At 38.8% G+C, this 17,392-nt stretch overlaps 1 protein-coding gene across 7 annotated transcripts in view; it reads right to left on the reverse strand.

Annotated features, from left to right (window-relative positions):
* The window catches only part of Ccdc191 (coiled-coil domain containing 191), a 102,554-nt gene that overhangs the window by 78,880 nt on the left and 6,282 nt on the right, over positions 1–17,392 (reverse strand). For 3 of the 7 annotated variants that reach the window (XM_029568172.1, XM_029568173.1, XM_008842859.3), the window contains 4 exons: positions 12,489–12,630; positions 7,832–7,954; positions 6,223–6,401; positions 4,765–4,988 (listed from right to left, as the gene is read on the reverse strand). In XM_029568172.1, the coding sequence (XP_029424032.1) occupies positions 4,765–4,988; positions 6,223–6,401; positions 7,832–7,954; positions 12,489–12,630 (668 nt within the window). The remainder of the gene's footprint in view (positions 1–4,764; positions 4,989–6,222; positions 6,402–7,831; positions 7,955–12,488; positions 12,631–17,392) is intronic. The other 4 variants (XM_008842860.3, XM_029568175.1, XM_017800564.2 and 1 more) reach the window with 4 other exon arrangements.

The raw sequence follows: 17,392 nt of genomic DNA on the forward strand, positions 1-17,392 counted from the left end.
TAAATGTTAGTAGCATTAAAAATGTGGGAAACAGCATATTTTAAAATAAAATGGAGATCTTCTTTAAAGGGTGAAAACTCATTCAATTTTATGTCTTACAGGGTTTATACTGAGTTCAATATTGTATGACTGTATTAATTCAACTGTGAACCTAAAAATTTACAGCCACCTTTGAAAGAGATGTATCCTTGCTGTGTAATGTGTTGCTGAATATGTTAAAGCTGTAATGAAATGCTTCTTCTAATCATGTGGTTATTAAATTTAAAAATTTTTTAAAAAAGGGAGGGTACTAAAAGCTGCAAGAGAAAAACAACAAGTCACATGCACAGGAAAACATATCAGCTTTACAGAATTGCAGCTGACTTTTCAATGCAAACTATGAAATCCAGAAGAGCCTGTACCAAAGTATTCACAGTTCTAAATAACCATAGATGCCAACCCAGAATACCTGACTCAGCAAAACTGACTATTGTAGTTAAAGGGAATAGAACAGTCTTCCATGACATGAGCAGGCTGAAAGAATTCATGTCCATTAAACTATCCCTTCAGAGTCTACTCGAAGCAATACAAATGACTGAGAACAGGAACAACCCAAGAGGCAACAGAACGTATGATTGTGGAAACACAAAATTAGACCAAGGATACAAACAGAAATTAAAATGATGATAACCAATACACATCTTTCAATCAATGGCCTGAACACCCCAGTCAAAAGACACAGGTCAGCTGAATGGAATAAGAAATGAAATCCATCTTTTTGTTGTCTGCAAGAAACTCATCTCACCTTTAAGGACAGGCACTACCTTAAAGTGAAAGGATGGAAAAGAACATTCCAAGCAAATGGCACTAAGAAACAAGCAGGGGTTGCAATTCTAATAACTGACAAAATAGACTTCAAAGTAAAACTAATCAGAGGAGATAAAGAGGGTCACTTCATTCTGACCAAAGGACAATTAACCAAGAAGATATTACAATCCTGAACATATATGCACCAAACTCTGGTGCACCCAAATTCACATAAACAACACTACAGGACTTTAAGACACATATTAACCCCAGCTCAGTAATAGTAGGGGAATTCAGTACCCCACTGTTTCCATTAGACAAGGTAACTGGACAAAGAATAAACAGAGAGGCATCTTAATTAAATGATACCATACATCAAAACCCAGAGGGAATCATATTAGTTCAACAATCTAAGGACAAATTACTCATACAATATCTCTACATGAGTCCACGTGTATAATTCAAGGTTATATAACAAGAATCAGTACAAACAGTGCCAGACAGGAGAGACTTCCCTTTGAATTGTTGGCCAGGGTAGTCCAAAAGACTCCCAAAATTATACAGGTTATTGCCACAGCCCTTGACTCCCTCCCAGAACTTGAAGGTAAGACCCTATTGCTGAAGACAGGACATATTTCAGACACAGGACTTGGAGCAATGGAGTTGGAACTGACCTGGAAGCCCTTCCCTGAAGGTTAGCTCTCATAGTTTTGGAGAGCACTATGCAAGTTATTAAGGGAGAACATCAATCAATGGTCCAACCCCAGCTTTAAGGCCTAATAACCACAACACTGAGTGGCACAGCAAACTATATTGGTGCAGTAGTAGCACTTTTCTCTTGGGGGGCAATCAACAGCTACCTAATTGGACTTAAAGCCCACTCAATGGGAGAGAATTCATGTGTGGTACTGTAAATATAGCCAAATACACATGGCTGGAGAGGTCATAGATCTTAGAGAAAATCCCAAGGTTGTCACATCCCTAGACAAATGTAATTTCTTACTATGTGCTAAATATGGATCCTTATATTTACAGACAATTATGCCAGTTACCACTCATCAAAGAAGCTTCTTTTGCAACAGATGGAGATTATTACAGAGTTCCTCAACTGGTCCCACATAGAGATTAAGTGTCTGTGAAATGCCCAACCCTAAGTGACACATCTACAATGGAACCTTTACACTTAAGGCTCACAGAACATAGTGGAACAAGAGGTAGAGAGAATACTAATGCATCTCTCAACTCTCATTAATGAAGCTCTCTTGTACAGCAGAGGACAATGAACATAAAGGGCCACAAACAGCTACAGAAAGAGAATAAGAGTCTGCAGAGTGTGGGTCCTTGGACATGACTCCTATATTAACCTCCACTCACCCAGGGCTCAGGGACAACTGTGGAAAGATGGGGTGGAAAGATTTTAAGAGCCAGGGGAGAAGGTGCATGACCATATGGAAACAGAGGGTCTTACAGGCTCCTGGGACCTTGCTCACACGAACTTACAGCAATAGTGATAACATGTACAAGACCCATGCAGACTCAAACAGACAAAAGCTCAGCATTGAACTGTGGAAATGCAGAGCAGACCCCAATCTTAGCCAAAGAACTTTTGGGCAGCTGATTACTGTGGGTGAGGAAAAGTGATCTTTAAGGGAGTGAGTCTAGACAGGTTGATTAGATCCCAGTGGATGAACTTACACTGAGGGACATCTGGGAACACTTAACTTGACAGACCTTAACATAAATAACAAAATGCATGAAATCCAGAAAGGGAGAGAGTTATGGGAGTGTGTCATTGGGAAGGGGGGATAAAGATGATTAAGATATTATGTACAAAGTACAAAAAAATTCAATTAAAAATATCCAAAATAAAGTCCACATAGAAATAACCATTAATAATATATAGGTTCTGTTTCATTGTACAACATTATCTAACAGTTTTTGCAATATTTATGAATGCCTATTATTATAGACAATACTATTTTAGTTATTGTGTAAAAATCTTTGGATTTCTGATCAGTTCTTAGTGCACTTTTCTTAGGACTGGAATTCCCAGGTAAAGGAAAAATAGCACTTGATGACTCTAGTTATTTATTGCCAAACTGCTTTTTGGAAAGTTTAAATCAGTTCACCCTCCTAAAGCAGAGCACATTATCTGTGTCACTATAACCACGGGTAAGATTTAACTTTTATAAGAAATGACTAGCCAGTGAACATTCATTGAGTGCCCACTGTGAACTGAACAGAGCATCCTGCTACCATCAAATGTTACTTGTTTTCACAGCTCACTTTAGGTCATCCTAGTTTCTCCAGGGCTTGGGAGCAATCTGAAAGCAGGGATGACCTTAGAAAGAACTCACTAAAACACTGATGATTGCTTTCTGAAAAGAACAGCATTTGGAGGAGGCCTAAGTCTGGCACTTGAGGGAGTGAAGCATACGTCCACTGCTGAGCTGTTTTAAATTGGGCGGAATGAGAGCAATCAAGAACACAGGGGGGAAAGCTCTGTAGGCTGATGGGGGTGCAGGGATTATCTAATAGGTCTTTCTGGCCTCTCAGTTTGAGTATTCAGACACTTTAGTCACTTTGCTGGAAGATTTTTGCAGTTCATGCATCAATACTGTTTCTTAGAATAAATATATTATTTCACTTTTGAAGCTCATTTTCTGTATGAGGTTGGATAACAGTATGACATCCTATGAGGGTCGTTTTCATTTTCCTCTCATGTCAGATATTCTTCTCCTTTATCAGCAAGGCAATGCAACTTGCTCTATGATCATTGGAAAATAAGGCCCTAACACAATTCACAGTAGAACAAGGGGCAATTACTAACCACGGGTAAGGCATACGTTCGACCTTAAAAATATTATGCAACCAAAGAAATGCAAACCAGTCACCACAATGCCTAAGAAACATGTAAAAATGCAGAAAATGAAAACTTCCTAATACACAAAAGAGTGTGTAAACTGGCCAACAACTGGTAATATTATAAATAATTACAATCCATTTTGAAAGCAATTTGGCAATGTTTCAAGAGCAATAAAAAGACCCATACCATTTAACTCCTTGATTACACTAAGAATTCATCTTAAAAAATAAAATTCAAATGAATGACAAGGCTCTTGGGAATAAGGATATTCACTACACTATTACGTTGGCAATTTTTTAAAGATTTGCTTTATTTTTAATTACGTGTATGCATGTGTATTTTTGTGGGGTATGTGCGTGTGTGTACAGGTGTCTGAAGAGGCCAGAATAAGATATCAGATCCTCTGGAACTTGGGTCATAGATAGTTGTGAGTCACCTGATGTGGGTGCTGGAAATTAAACTCAGGTCCTTTGGAAGTACAGTAAGCACTCTTAACTGCTGAGCCATCTCTCGAATCCCTCTATTAGTAAAAAAATTTAAAACAGTCAAAATGCTTAGCACTAGAGGAAGCAATGCTTAGCATCTCAGTGGAGCAACAGACAATCTCATGACTCCAGGTAGTGCGTGCACTACAGGAGAGCAACATACTAAATGTACTTGATGGTTGTAATTAAGTATGTAAAGGGACCCTGATGAGAAGAAAGCATAGAAAAGTAGAACTAACCTGTTAAGATGGTGAACTACTCCGTGATTTCCTCGTTTGTGTGTAGTTACTGCAATATTTAACCATTTTTAGCACTTTAGAGTACTTCTAAAATGCCAGCCTGGTCTACATAGTGAGTTCCAGGACAGCTGGGACTACACGGAGACCCTGTCTCAAAAAGAAAGAAGAAAAAAAAAAAAGACATACTCCAAGCCAGGCCTGGTGGTGCATGCCTTTAATCCCAGCATTGAGGAAGCAGAGACAGGCAGATCTCTATGAGATTGAGGCCATCCTGATCTAACGTTGGAGTTCCAAGCCATCTGGGCTACAGGGAGACACCCCCCCGCCCCCCCCCAAAAAAAAACCCACAACCAAGTCATACTGCACATTGTTCATCGCACTGGCTTACATTTTCCATGCTTCTTCCACGGTGCGCCTCCTCTCAAGGATCTCCCTCCGCAGCTTTACCATCTCCCTCTGAATCACCTCCTTTCTTCTCTTGGCCTCCAGAGCCTTCCTTCTCTTCTCTTCTTGCACTAGACACTGAGCCTCTAGGAAGGCTGATTTTTTCAGGGCATTTTCCATTCTCTGGAACTCTAGCTGTTTCTCACGTCTTAAGAGATTTTCTCTTACCTTAAAGAATACAAGTAGAAGGGCACATTTTGAGTTCAGAATACAACAAAGGTGAACACATAGTCAGATGAAGAGGACTCAAACCATCAGGGAATGATCTACACTGTAGAAAAGCTAAATCCAATGAATGACCAGATCCTGAGTTTTGGATTCTTACTTAAAAATGATTTCCCACCCTTAAACTTGTCCCATGTGTACTTGACAGCTTTTTATTTAGGCTATGTACTTTAACTAAAATCTAAGAAAGAATAAGGATGCAATCTGGTGGCTACACTGTGCAGGATAGAACAGTGGAGATGTATTGCATCTATCCATCTCTATTGTTATTAAAGTATGCTCCTTTATCTAAATAAGCACATTCACTTTTCCCACATCTGATTCTTTAGAGGCTTGACTCTTCTCTCAGCTTCATCCTTCTCTTGCCCTCTAATTGTGGTAAGACAATGACCTTGTATCTTACTGAACCTTCTCCTTCTTTTTGTTATATCCAAATCAGATCAGACTTCTTCCCATTTATCTGAACACTTCTGGGGCTGATGAGGAGTACCTTAATGGTTTACAATAATGATTTTCAAGTTTTGTAATTAGAAATCTAGTGTTATACAAAATAGGCATTGATTCCAGTCCAGTCTTAGTCGTGGATATATGGCAAAGACATGGTCATTCTAGGTCCAATGCTCCTCTGCAAAGCACCAAGGTAGTCTTTTCCTCTATTACCTACTATTCCTTTTGGAGAAAGGAAAGTTCCCATATGCCTTCCTAATTCAAAACAGCTGAACTAGATTTAATTCAGATCTGTCCTCCTTTTCAAATTATAATCACAAAATGAGTGAATTTCAGTTGTCTAGAAAAGAATTATCCTTATAATATTCAGTAGAATATTCATGATAATATATTAATGTCACAATTCAAAGACCAAATTGGAGCAAATGCAATCTACATATTTATAATAGGAAGTACCACATTCCAACTAACAAAGTTTAGTTCAGTATTCAACTGGTCAAAATCAATTACTCTAATTTTGGTTATTTCTTAAATAAATAGTTTCCTACTCTCGGTTTATGAGAATTATTTTTCTTCTGAAGTTCTTATATTTTATTTTTATTCTTCCTTACCAAACCACAGATGGCACCCTTTTTTCATAATAAAGCCTAAGTCTTTATTTAAGCTTATTAAATGTGTTACACAAAGACTGCTTCCTGTTATCCATTTTAATTTTGTTTTTCCCTCCCACCTGCTTATGTCTCATCTCCATGGTAAGACGAGGATCCTTCTGCTGCCTCTTGCCTTGGTTTTCCTTCATTCCAAGATCTTCCACCATCACAGAATTTACCACTTCTTTATGGAGCAGATGGTCTATAAATTTTTGAACAGTGGTACTTTCCACTTCTTCCTCCAAATAGCCACACAAATCTGGGAGTGAAAAAACAACAAAAAAGGGAATTTTTAAAAATTAATATTAATATAGTCCTATTTATATTTAAAAATCCTGAAAAATCCAAGGCTGGGACTGTTTAATAAGTAGGAACAAACAATGCCAGTTGGATAAGCGTGGCCCTCAGCAATTATCTTCAGTTAACAGGACAAAGCTCCAGTCATCAGAAACTGCCCACACCCAAGTCACTAAAGACTTCTTCATGGCCAAATCTAGAAGATACTACTTCAACCTAGACAACATTGAGAATTCTACTGCAAACAAAACAAAGTAAAACTAAAACAAGCAAACAAAACACTCAACTGTTCCCAGGACATAGCTCAGTAGCATACTACATGCCTAGTATATACAAGGCCCTGGCCTCAATCCCATTCTTTTACTGGAAAAATGCCTAGGAGTGGCTATCCTATGGGTACATTATATGATATGTGCATACTAAACATTTTAGGAAACTATCAAACTGTTATCTGAAGTGGCATACAATTTTACATTCCTACCAGCACTGAGCTCCTCCACATCTTTACCAATGTTCGCTACGGCCAGTCTTAAGTAGTTATAACTCACTGTAGTTTTAATCTGTGTTTTTCTAATGAGGAGACTGAACAGTGAGACTAGGTGATCTTAAAGCAGTCTCCTAATTCTCAGAGCTCATGACTGTGAGTCTCTAACTGGGGACTTTATGTAGAGTCCTAACAAGAGGAATGTGCCAGATGGCTTCACCAAGGCTGTATGAGTCATGGGTAGAAAGCTGCCCCACCATAACTATGTTTAACACTTCCTCAGAGGAAAAAAACCCTCCAACCCTTGAAGTTCATTCAAATGGTCCTTACAAGTTGGCTATTTGTCTGACTCTAGCTGTACACACACACACACACACACACACACACACACACACACACACAAAACCCTGAGAAAAGTAATAACCTCTCTTAGAAGTGAAAACTAATCAAAATATAAGAAGTATTTTATAAGTATAAAATGATATGAAATGCTTAAATGTAGTCTCCATCAACATAAAAAATGATACATAGGCTAGAGGTACGTATAAGCAAATTTTTAAATAATGGAATATTGTAATTTTAAAAAGCAATAGGAATTTACTGAGGATATAGTATAGGAAATTTATATTAAATGAAGAAAAATTAAACTCATAAATAAACCAAACACACATACATCAAAGGCATATTCTTTGTTTTTCCCAAGATATAGGCGAGTCTCACTATGCAGCCCTGGCCTGGCCAGCCTGGAACTCTATGTGGACCAGGCTGACCTTGAACTCTGTTTCCCAGGTTCTAGGATTAAAGGCATAGGCAACTATGCTGAGTTTATTTATTATTGAAAACAATAAAAAGTACTTCTTTGAAATATTCACTAGCTGTTAAAACAGAATAATAAGATATGTTCTTACCATCAAACTTGTCGTATTTCAAATGCCCACTGGCTTCTGGCACAGTGTCAGTATCATCTTCTCCATCACTTGCTAATTCTTGTTTAAGTTTGTAATCTAACCAGTCGTTGACTAACTCCTGAGCTATCAATGAAATGAAAATATCTTTTAGTATTTTGGTTACTTAAAGACTTATTTGCTGTTTTCACTCATTCAGTATGTATCATTTGGGCATCTATCATGTGTCAAGAATATTTTTAGATACTAGGAATATAATAGTGAACAAAACTGGAAAAATCAATGTTACCACAATGAAGCTTACATTCTCATTAGGGAAAAATGATAAATTTATAAATAAATAAATAGGAGAAAAACAAAGCAGGGAAAGGAGAAATGGAAGCTGGGTACCATAGTTTTGAATTAGGTGTCCAAAGAAGAGCTTGCTGGGAAGATTTGTGAGCAAAGAAAGGAAGCGAGTGAGCCACATGGACATATAAGGGAATATAAACCATGCAGAGGGGCAGCAAGTGCAAAGGTCCTACTGCAGGCATGTCTACATGTGGAGAAGTAACAAGGAGGGCAATATGGCTAGTGAGACATGAGGGAGCGAGAAGAAGGGAGGGGGAGGAAGGAAGGAGGGAATAGGAAGAAATGAAATGGAAGAGGTGGTACTCTGGCTCCTCCTCTGAGCATGATGGGAAGCCACAGGAGGGTATGAATAAAGAGTTGACATGTTGTAAGAGGATCATTTTGACTTACTTCTCTATAATAGACAATATGGGACAAGCAATGAAGGAGATGCCAACTGGGAGATGAATATAATAGTCCAGTAAAGAGGTGATGGTTGTCTGGTCTTGGAGTAGAGCATTTAAAAATGGCTAGAGTTTAGAAAATGTTTTGAGACAGAGTTAACGTGATTTTGCTGATAGATATGGGATACAAGGAAAAGAAATCTACGAAGTGTTAGGCTTAACCTCAAGAACAGAAATGCCATTTGTTGAGGTGAAGAAAGGACAAAGGAACAGAAAGTTTGGGGGAAAATTTAGTCTCAAATATTAGGTTTGAGATGTTTATGAGACAGCCAAATAGGAAGTCAATTTGATATTGGTGACAATACTCTAGATTTCAGGGGAGAGGTCCAAACTGAAGAAGGAAATGAGGGAGCTGTCAGCACACAGATTGTATTTAATTAACATCTTACAACAGGATGGTATTAGCAGATGAAGAACGTAAGTGGAGAATTTAAAAAACTAGCCGGGCGTGGTGGTGCACACCTTTAATCCCAGCAGACGCAGGTGGACCTCTGTGAGTTCGAGGCCAGTCTGGTCTACATAATGAGTTCCAGGCCAGCTGGGGCTACAGGGACAGGGAGACCTTGTCTCAAAAAGACCAAAAAATAAAATAAAATAAAATAAAAATAAATAAATAAATAAATAAATAAACAAACAAACTGAGTGCTGAGGAAAGCCAGCATTTAGAAGTCCTATCAGGAAAGCTGAATAAGGAGTGACCCTTGAGTTAGAAAGAAAGTCAAAGTATGTAAGTTGAAAGCCAGCTTCCATTTCAAAGACATGAAGAAAATCTTAACATAAGTAAATATGGGAGAATATGTCTACTTTAGCATTACCTTGCTTTAGCAAGACCTTCACCACTGTAATTTCATGGATCTTAGGGAATGAGGTATTTCTATATAGTAACTGATATCGAGACATTTAATAGAGACAAAATAGGGCAAAAACAAATCAGAGCACAATAACAGTCCCTTATCTATAGTTCTACTTTCCACAGTCTTAGTTACTTAAGTCAACTGAGGTCCAAAAACAAATAGAAAATTCCAGAAATAATTCCTAAGTTCTGAACTGCAGACTGTTCAAGTAGCAAAACAAAAGCTTGGGCTGTCTTGTGCCATCCCACCTGGGACATGAATCATTCCTTTATCCAGTACATTCTCACTGGTCACACTGTTGTTAGTGGCTTAGATACCACCTCATCTATTAGACTGATTATCTGCCACAATGTACAATGATTGTTTCCCTTAGATAACAGCCCTAATGCTTTCTGAATGCTTTGTCATTCACCTGACTCTGAATCACTCAGGGACTATATTATATCATATCATCACAAGAACAGGGATGAGTAGAGTATAATAATATATTTTAAGAGAGACTCCATTCACATAACTTTAAGTATTTACTAAAATTGTTTGATTTTATGATGTTACTGTTAATTTCTTACTGAACTTAATTTATACATTAAACTTTATCATGGGTATGTAAATATAAGAAATAATATTATCTATATAGGTTTTGGAACTATCTTCAGTTTCAGGCATCCAACTAGGGGTCTTGGAACATACTTCCATAGATGGGATGGGGGGAACATAGTAGAAACTAAGTGCACAATCACTCAGGCATTTATGTATATAATTTGTATGTAAAATAATTTAGGTCTCTCAAATGCCACTCCCAGGTAAGTGAAGGTTTATTATGAAGTACTCCTAAAAGAACAAAGAAAGAATGCTTTCCTTGGGAGTTAAACTATGTAACCTTCATGCTGGCTTGGGACAAGAGGTAAACAGACTTCATAGAAGCAGTTTTTCAAAGTATTTCCTCACAGCACAAATTATGGTAGGATGTTAATGTAGTTGATGAGCAGAGAACAAATAAATAAACCTTTGCAAATCATGTTCTGTCCATAAACTAGAACATTCTAATATGGACCAGTAATTTCTCAGGATGGTAATAGGTACTGTAGAATAAAACATCCCCTCCCCCATCCCTATCCTCCCAAAAGCTCATGGTCTAGAAAGCTTGGGAAATTGGGTAAGAAAGCAATTTTTTTAAACTGTAGAATGTCTGAGAACTTTTTTTTTTTTTGGTCCTTTTGAGACAGGGTCTCCCTGTAGCCCCAGCTGGCCTGGAACTCCCTATGTAGACCAGGCTGGCCTTGAACTCACAGGGCCTGTCTGCCTCAATGGATCTGCTGGGATTAAAGGCATGTGCCACCACGCCTGGCCTTTTCTGAGAACTCTTAAAGTATATTTTGTATCCCTACTGGCGAAGTGGAAGGTGAAGGGGGCAAGACTGTCTACAGCATTGATCTCTTTTATTGCCAGTACTACCAACCACCTGAGACTAACCATCACTGCTCACCCAAACATTGCAACAGCTTCCAACTGCTTATTTCCCCCTCATTTCTCCCCTGTGCTACATTCTTCACGCATTTAAATGATAGGACTTTTATACTTCTGACTCAATCTTATCCTACTCAGAATAAAATATAAATTATTTCCCAGGCCAATAATGCCTTATGTGAAGGGCATCCTCACTGTTTACTCCTTCACACTCATGTCTACTGGAAGTGCCAGACTCACAGGCCTTCCTTCAGCTGCTTGTGTACCCCAAGCTTGTCTGTACTTTAAGCTCTTGATACCACCACCTTTCCATCTTCACTGATCAATGCTCAGCCAATTCCTTGTTATTCAAGTCCTAACCTAAATGATTGAGCGCTATAATGTTTTCAGTTCTCTTCATTATCACACTAGAATGTATAGTCCATGAAAACAACAGTTTTCCTCTCTTGTTCATAATTCACACTTTCAGGGCCTATATAGTAGAGCAAGACTTAAATATGTACACATTCAAAAAATAAATAAACAAATGAAATAATTGAGGAAATAAATAAACCAAATAGAAACTGTCTTGCACAGCACAGCACTTTGACTTCCCTTCTTCCTCAGTGGACTCTCCAACCCAGTCTCCTTTGCTGGCTCCTCCAGATCCAATCAATCCCTACATGGTGCAGTCATTCAGCAACTTAGCAATTAAAATACTGATTTCCAAGTGAAGGACACTTTGCAGGGCTTTGTAGAGGTCAAATCACCAGTATAATACCAGATCAGACTAGCATGCCACCATCTTTGTCACAGGACTAATGCCTGATATCCCTTGCCAGTTGTCTATTATGTCTAAATAACTCTGGCCATGGCTGCTTCATTTCAGGAAACAAAGTAGGCTTTAAATATGGTTTTCCAGGGTTAGAGAGATTACTCAGTGGTTAGGAGCTGCTCTCACAGAGGATCCAAGTTTGATTCTGAGCATCCACTCACGTCAGGTGGCTCACAACTGCCTGGGTCTCCAGTTCCAGGGAATCAAGCATCTCTGGCTTCCTCAGAAACTTATACCCATGTGCACATACCCACAGGCAGAGACACACACACATACACACACACACACATAATTTTTTAAAAAAATCTTTACATAAGTCTTTACATGTAGTAATGGAGTTGACTCCAGAGTAAGCAAGCTTCAAGATAGTAGAGAGAAGCAAAAACTAAGACTGAGAATGAGGGGCTGGAGAGATGGCTCAGGGGTTAAGAGCACTGGCTGCTGTTAGAGAGGACCTGGGTTTGATCCTCAACACCCACATGGCAGCTAACCATATGCAACTCCAGTTCCAGGGGAGCTGACACCCTCTTCTGACCTCCATGGGCACTGCGTGACACAGATGAACTTACATACATGTAGGCAATATGCTTATACACATAAAATAAAAATAAAATAAAATTTAAAAAGCATGAGAATATGAAAAGCTTTCATTCTGAATTTTGGAGTGTGTTATGGGTTATGCTTCAAAAACTGTAAACATCACAGTAAATCAAAGAAAAGCATTCTCTCACCTTCTGCATAGACATCATCATGATCCTCTGTTTGCTCACATGTTTCCAAATTTATTGTTTGCCTCCAAAGACTTCCAGGTAAATCTGAATTTCTGATAGGAAATGCATTTGAAAAAGTAAATTCTGAGGCTTTCTCCACTCCCTTCATTATAACAGAAAAAAAAAATCTGTCAGATGATAGTAACCTCATTCAGGGTTAGAGAATGTCCACCCTACTGTGCAATCCAATTTTCTACCAAGTAGTAAGACTCTTTAATTTTCCCATTTTTGATGGAACTCTGAGCAATACTTTAGTTTTGCATGTAATATTAAATTAACTGCAACATTTCACCAAGTTCTAGTAGGTGTTCACAGTGTTTATAAGGAGGTTATTTAGGGGGCTAGAGAGATGGTTCAGTGGTTAAGAGCACTGGATGTTCTTGCAGAAGACTTGGATTCAATTTCAGCACCCATATGGTGTAGCAGTCCATAACTCCAGTTCCAGGGGATCTGACACTCTCTTCTGACCTCTGAGGGCATTGCATGACACAGGCGCACTAACACACATGCAGACAATACACTCATACACATAAAATAAAAATGATATATGTTTTAAAAGGTTATTTATGCTTAAGATAAATTTTAAAAATAGGGGTAGTAAGAGGTGCTTGTATATAGGCCTGACAACCTACGTTTGAGCCCTGAACCCTACATGTGTATGGCATTTCCAAGTCTACACACACACACACACACACACACACACACACACACACACACAAACTTATTTTTATTAGTATCATCCAAAATAATGGTTTTCATTATGACATGTTCATATGTGCATATAACATACTTTAATCAAATTCTCCCCATTACCAATTTTGCCTCTCTTTGGGTAACTTTTGTTTAGGGCATTAGTAATGGGATCCTGAGACCTTAATACTTTATTCTGAATATACACATTAGTTTCTATGCCACTAGGACTTGCAAATGAGTATGAACCACAGGCTGAGTACCTACAATTTCTTCAAATTACTACTCATAAGAGGGACCTCCTGGTATGCATTAGGCAAACCATAGGTTCAATAAAATTGAGATAGTCACTGAACTGTAGAGTCATGTAGACTATTTTAACTCAACACTAAGAGTTTAGCAAAAACATGAAAAATATATGGGATTGGCAAAGGGAAATGGTGGAGATAAGCAATCACCTGGAACTTACAGAGTAGGAAAGAACTTACTCAGAACTGAAACCCTGACATTTTGTGTCCCCACAAACCTGCTTTCCTGTTCTTAATGAGCTCCCCATCTTCAACCCGGATACTGACAGCTCCTTTGGTTCAGATCTTCCTCCCTCTGTCCTTCTTTCCCTCCCCACAAACAATATGCTAGGAAATGGTCCTAATCTGACCCCTTCCCTTATCTCCATTGCTAACATCACTTCAGTCCAAGGAACAATTTCCTAACAGATTTTCTAGAATAGTCTTTTACCACAGCAGTAAGTGATCCCTTTCAAATGAAAGCATATCATATTATAACTCAAATATTTCAATGGCTCCCTATCTCAATCAGAATGTAGACAAATCCTTACAATTGCTTCAAGGACCTGGACCCTTAGCCCTTTGTAAGCTTTGTAACCTCCTCCCAAGGTCACGCTGTGTCAACCATATCGACCCCTTTGTGTGTTCTTCCTTTAAATATGCCACAGTGTTGCCACATCAAGGCCTTAGTAATTAGTACCTCTCTATCTACATACCTGTCCTAGTTTGTTTCTTCATTGCTGTGACAAAATACTCTGACCACTACCAATTTGGGGAGGAAAGGGTTTATTCAGCTTATATCTCCCAGGTCACAGCTCATCAGGGAGCCCAAGGTAGGAACTCAGGGCAGGAACCTGGAGGCAGGAGCTGGAGCACAGGCCATGGAGGAATGCTGCTTACTGGCATGCTCCCCTGGCCATTACTTAGCCTTCTTTCTTATGCTACATAGGCCCACCTGCCCAGGGGTGGCACCACCCAGAGTGGGCTGGACCCTCCCACATCACTCATCAAGAAGATGCCCCTCAGACATGGCCACAGGCCAGTCCAATAGAGGCAATTCCCTGATTGAGGCTCCCTCAACCCAGGTGTGTCAAGTTGACACTAAAGCTGTCTAGCACAATACCCTTCCCTGCAATATCCATGACTCTTCCCCTCACCTCTAGTCTTTGCTCAAATGTCACCTTTTCAGGAGTGCTTCTCTGAGCACCTAATAGAAAACTGTAACAACCCTCAGTCTCCTCCAAGTAGAACATTACCAGAAATTGTTTCCTTCTTCACAAGAGAACTCCTAGCAACTAGAAGGATGCTGGCTCTCAACAGATGCCCAAGGAATATTTAGTAAAGGAATGAGTAACTTAAAGATTTAGTCAAAGATGTTGCACTTTCCTATTTTGTACTGTTCCTGACCTACTTTGAAAATGACTTTGCCTCTTGCCCTTGGTAGAAAGATTGGTAATAACTTTGCTGAAATCTGTCATAGGATTAATTAATTCTCATGTTTCATATATTGTTTCAGACAGAAGCAGACGAATAAAGTTTAAAAGTCAAAGACAATTTGAAAAAGATATAGAAATTAGAGTACACATTGAATGATACAAAGCAGAACAAGACAGGATCATCAGAGCTGAGTCTAGGAAAATACCAGGTCGCTCTACAGAGACCTGTTTCCTAAGTCATTCCCACAGCCCATAGCCTGTCCACATTTATGCTGGTATATACCATTAAATGGATTTATGTTGGTAGTCCTACCCTTTAGGTTCTTAAATTCTAAGAAAGCAAGATGACTTCACATTTACTGTAATATGTGTATACACACATAAATAAATCAACTTTAGTTTTTAAACAAATACTCATAAACGAAGGAAACACAAGATTTGTAAAGTAGATTTAATTCTTTAGATTATGAAAACAAGAAATAACTGTAATGCCCTGTCACCTCACCTGACTTGGAATATGAACAGAATTCTTTAAATATCCTTCTAATGGAGCTGAAGAGATGGCTCAGCAGTTAAGAACACTTGCTGCTCTTCCAGAGGACCTGTGTTTGATTTGCAGCACCTACTTCGTGGCTGACAGCCATCTGAAACTCCAGTTCCAGAGGATCTGACACCCTTTTCTGGCATCTATGGGCATTACTTGCACGTGGTACACTTACATACATGCAAGCAAAACACTCATACACATAAAATATATATATACATATTATTAAATCCTTCTTGGAGTTGAAGAGATGGCTCAGTGGTTAAGAGCACTGGCTGTTCTTGCAGGGTACCTGGGTTTCATTCTCATCACCCACATGGCAGCTAACAACCATCCTTAACTCCAGTTCCAGGGGATCCAACATCCTCTTCTCCCTATGGGCACTATACGACACAGATGCATTTATATGCATGCAGGAAATAAACTCATACATCAAAAAAAAGGTTTTTTAAAAATCCTTCTTATTACATTTGTGTGTGTGTGAGCGCGTGGCAATGTGTGGAAGTCAGAAGACAACTGTGGGAAGTGGCTCTTTTCTTCCACTATGTGGGTCCCAGGGATCAAACTCAGGTCAGAGGCAGCAGGTACCTTTACTCACTGAGCCATCTTACCGGTCCTTGTATGAGTTCTTTACAGAGGCGGGCAGACAGCTTGGGAAGTAAGAGGAAGACTGATCTTGATACTAAAGAAAGGGTCTGGTACTGACAGTTGAGTGAAGGGAAATGTTTGCTTGGTTCTAACAAAGCCAGTGTTTAGGATATCTACTACATGGTATTAAGGATTAGAAATACTGTTTGCAATTCTTTGTCTTAAAATACTATTTTTACTTTTTCCAAAATGAATATTAAGAGATAAGAGAGGTCTAGTCTATATTTCAGTAACTTGTGTCATTTTAACATCTTATTCTTTAGGTCTGAACTGAAGTCTAGCTCTGTACCCAGGAATCTATTGAACAGTATGGAGAAACAAATGTTTCTGTTCTTTAAAAGTTCATGTTTTTGTTTTGGGTTCCATATGTCATGTGTATAATAAGCAGTTTAAGAATGGTTCTAAAGCAAGACAGAATGATTTAAAATAAAAAAAGCTTATTTTGAGTGCATGTGTGTATATGTGCAAATACGTGTGTGCAAGCAGGTGCATATACACCTGTGTGTGTGGAGGGCAGATGATAACTTTGAGTACGGATCCTTGGGAGTTGACAATTAGGTTAGGCTGGCTGGCCAGTGAGCCCTAGATCCACCTGTCTCTACCTCCCTGGAGCTAGGATTACAAACAGCACTATGCCTGGCTTTTTATGTGGTTTCTGGGAATCTAACTTGAGTCCTTAGGCTTCTAAGTCAAGCACTTTAATGACTGAACCATCTTTCCAGCCCTAAAAAGCAATTTATTAGTAGCTATGTCCCATAATAACGACTTTACAACACATTATTTCAGCATTTCTATGACCTTATTCATGTTCCTCATCTCCCACATAACACCATGGATGGCAGAAACAGTCACTACAATGTGATCCTTTATTTCCTCATGACCAGATGATACAAACAGGAGTTTCTTAACATATCATCATATTCATACTACAGGTGTAAGAGTTTTATAAATAATATATTTTTTTAAAGTGTCCACTTTTTTTCAGACAGGATCTCACTAGGTAGCCTGGAACTCAAACTTACAGAGATCCATCTGCCTCTGCCTCCAAAGTCCTGGGATTAAAGGTGTGTGCCACCACACCTGGATGAAAAGGCCTAATTCTTTTAAAATCACTCTTTATAAAATCAAGTGTTTGATGTTTTATCAATAAGTGTTTATAAAACAACCCCAAGGAAAAGTATTCAAGAATGGGATTAGGTTGTCAAAGCAGGTTTGGGGCATCTCAGGCTGAGTTATATGGGAAGGATCTAGACTGTGTCT

This window comes from Nannospalax galili, unplaced genomic scaffold (assembly GCF_000622305.1).
Source record: "Nannospalax galili isolate Female #2095 unplaced genomic scaffold, S.galili_v1.0 scaffold18, whole genome shotgun sequence".
NCBI lineage: Eukaryota > Metazoa > Chordata > Mammalia > Rodentia > Spalacidae > Nannospalax > Nannospalax galili.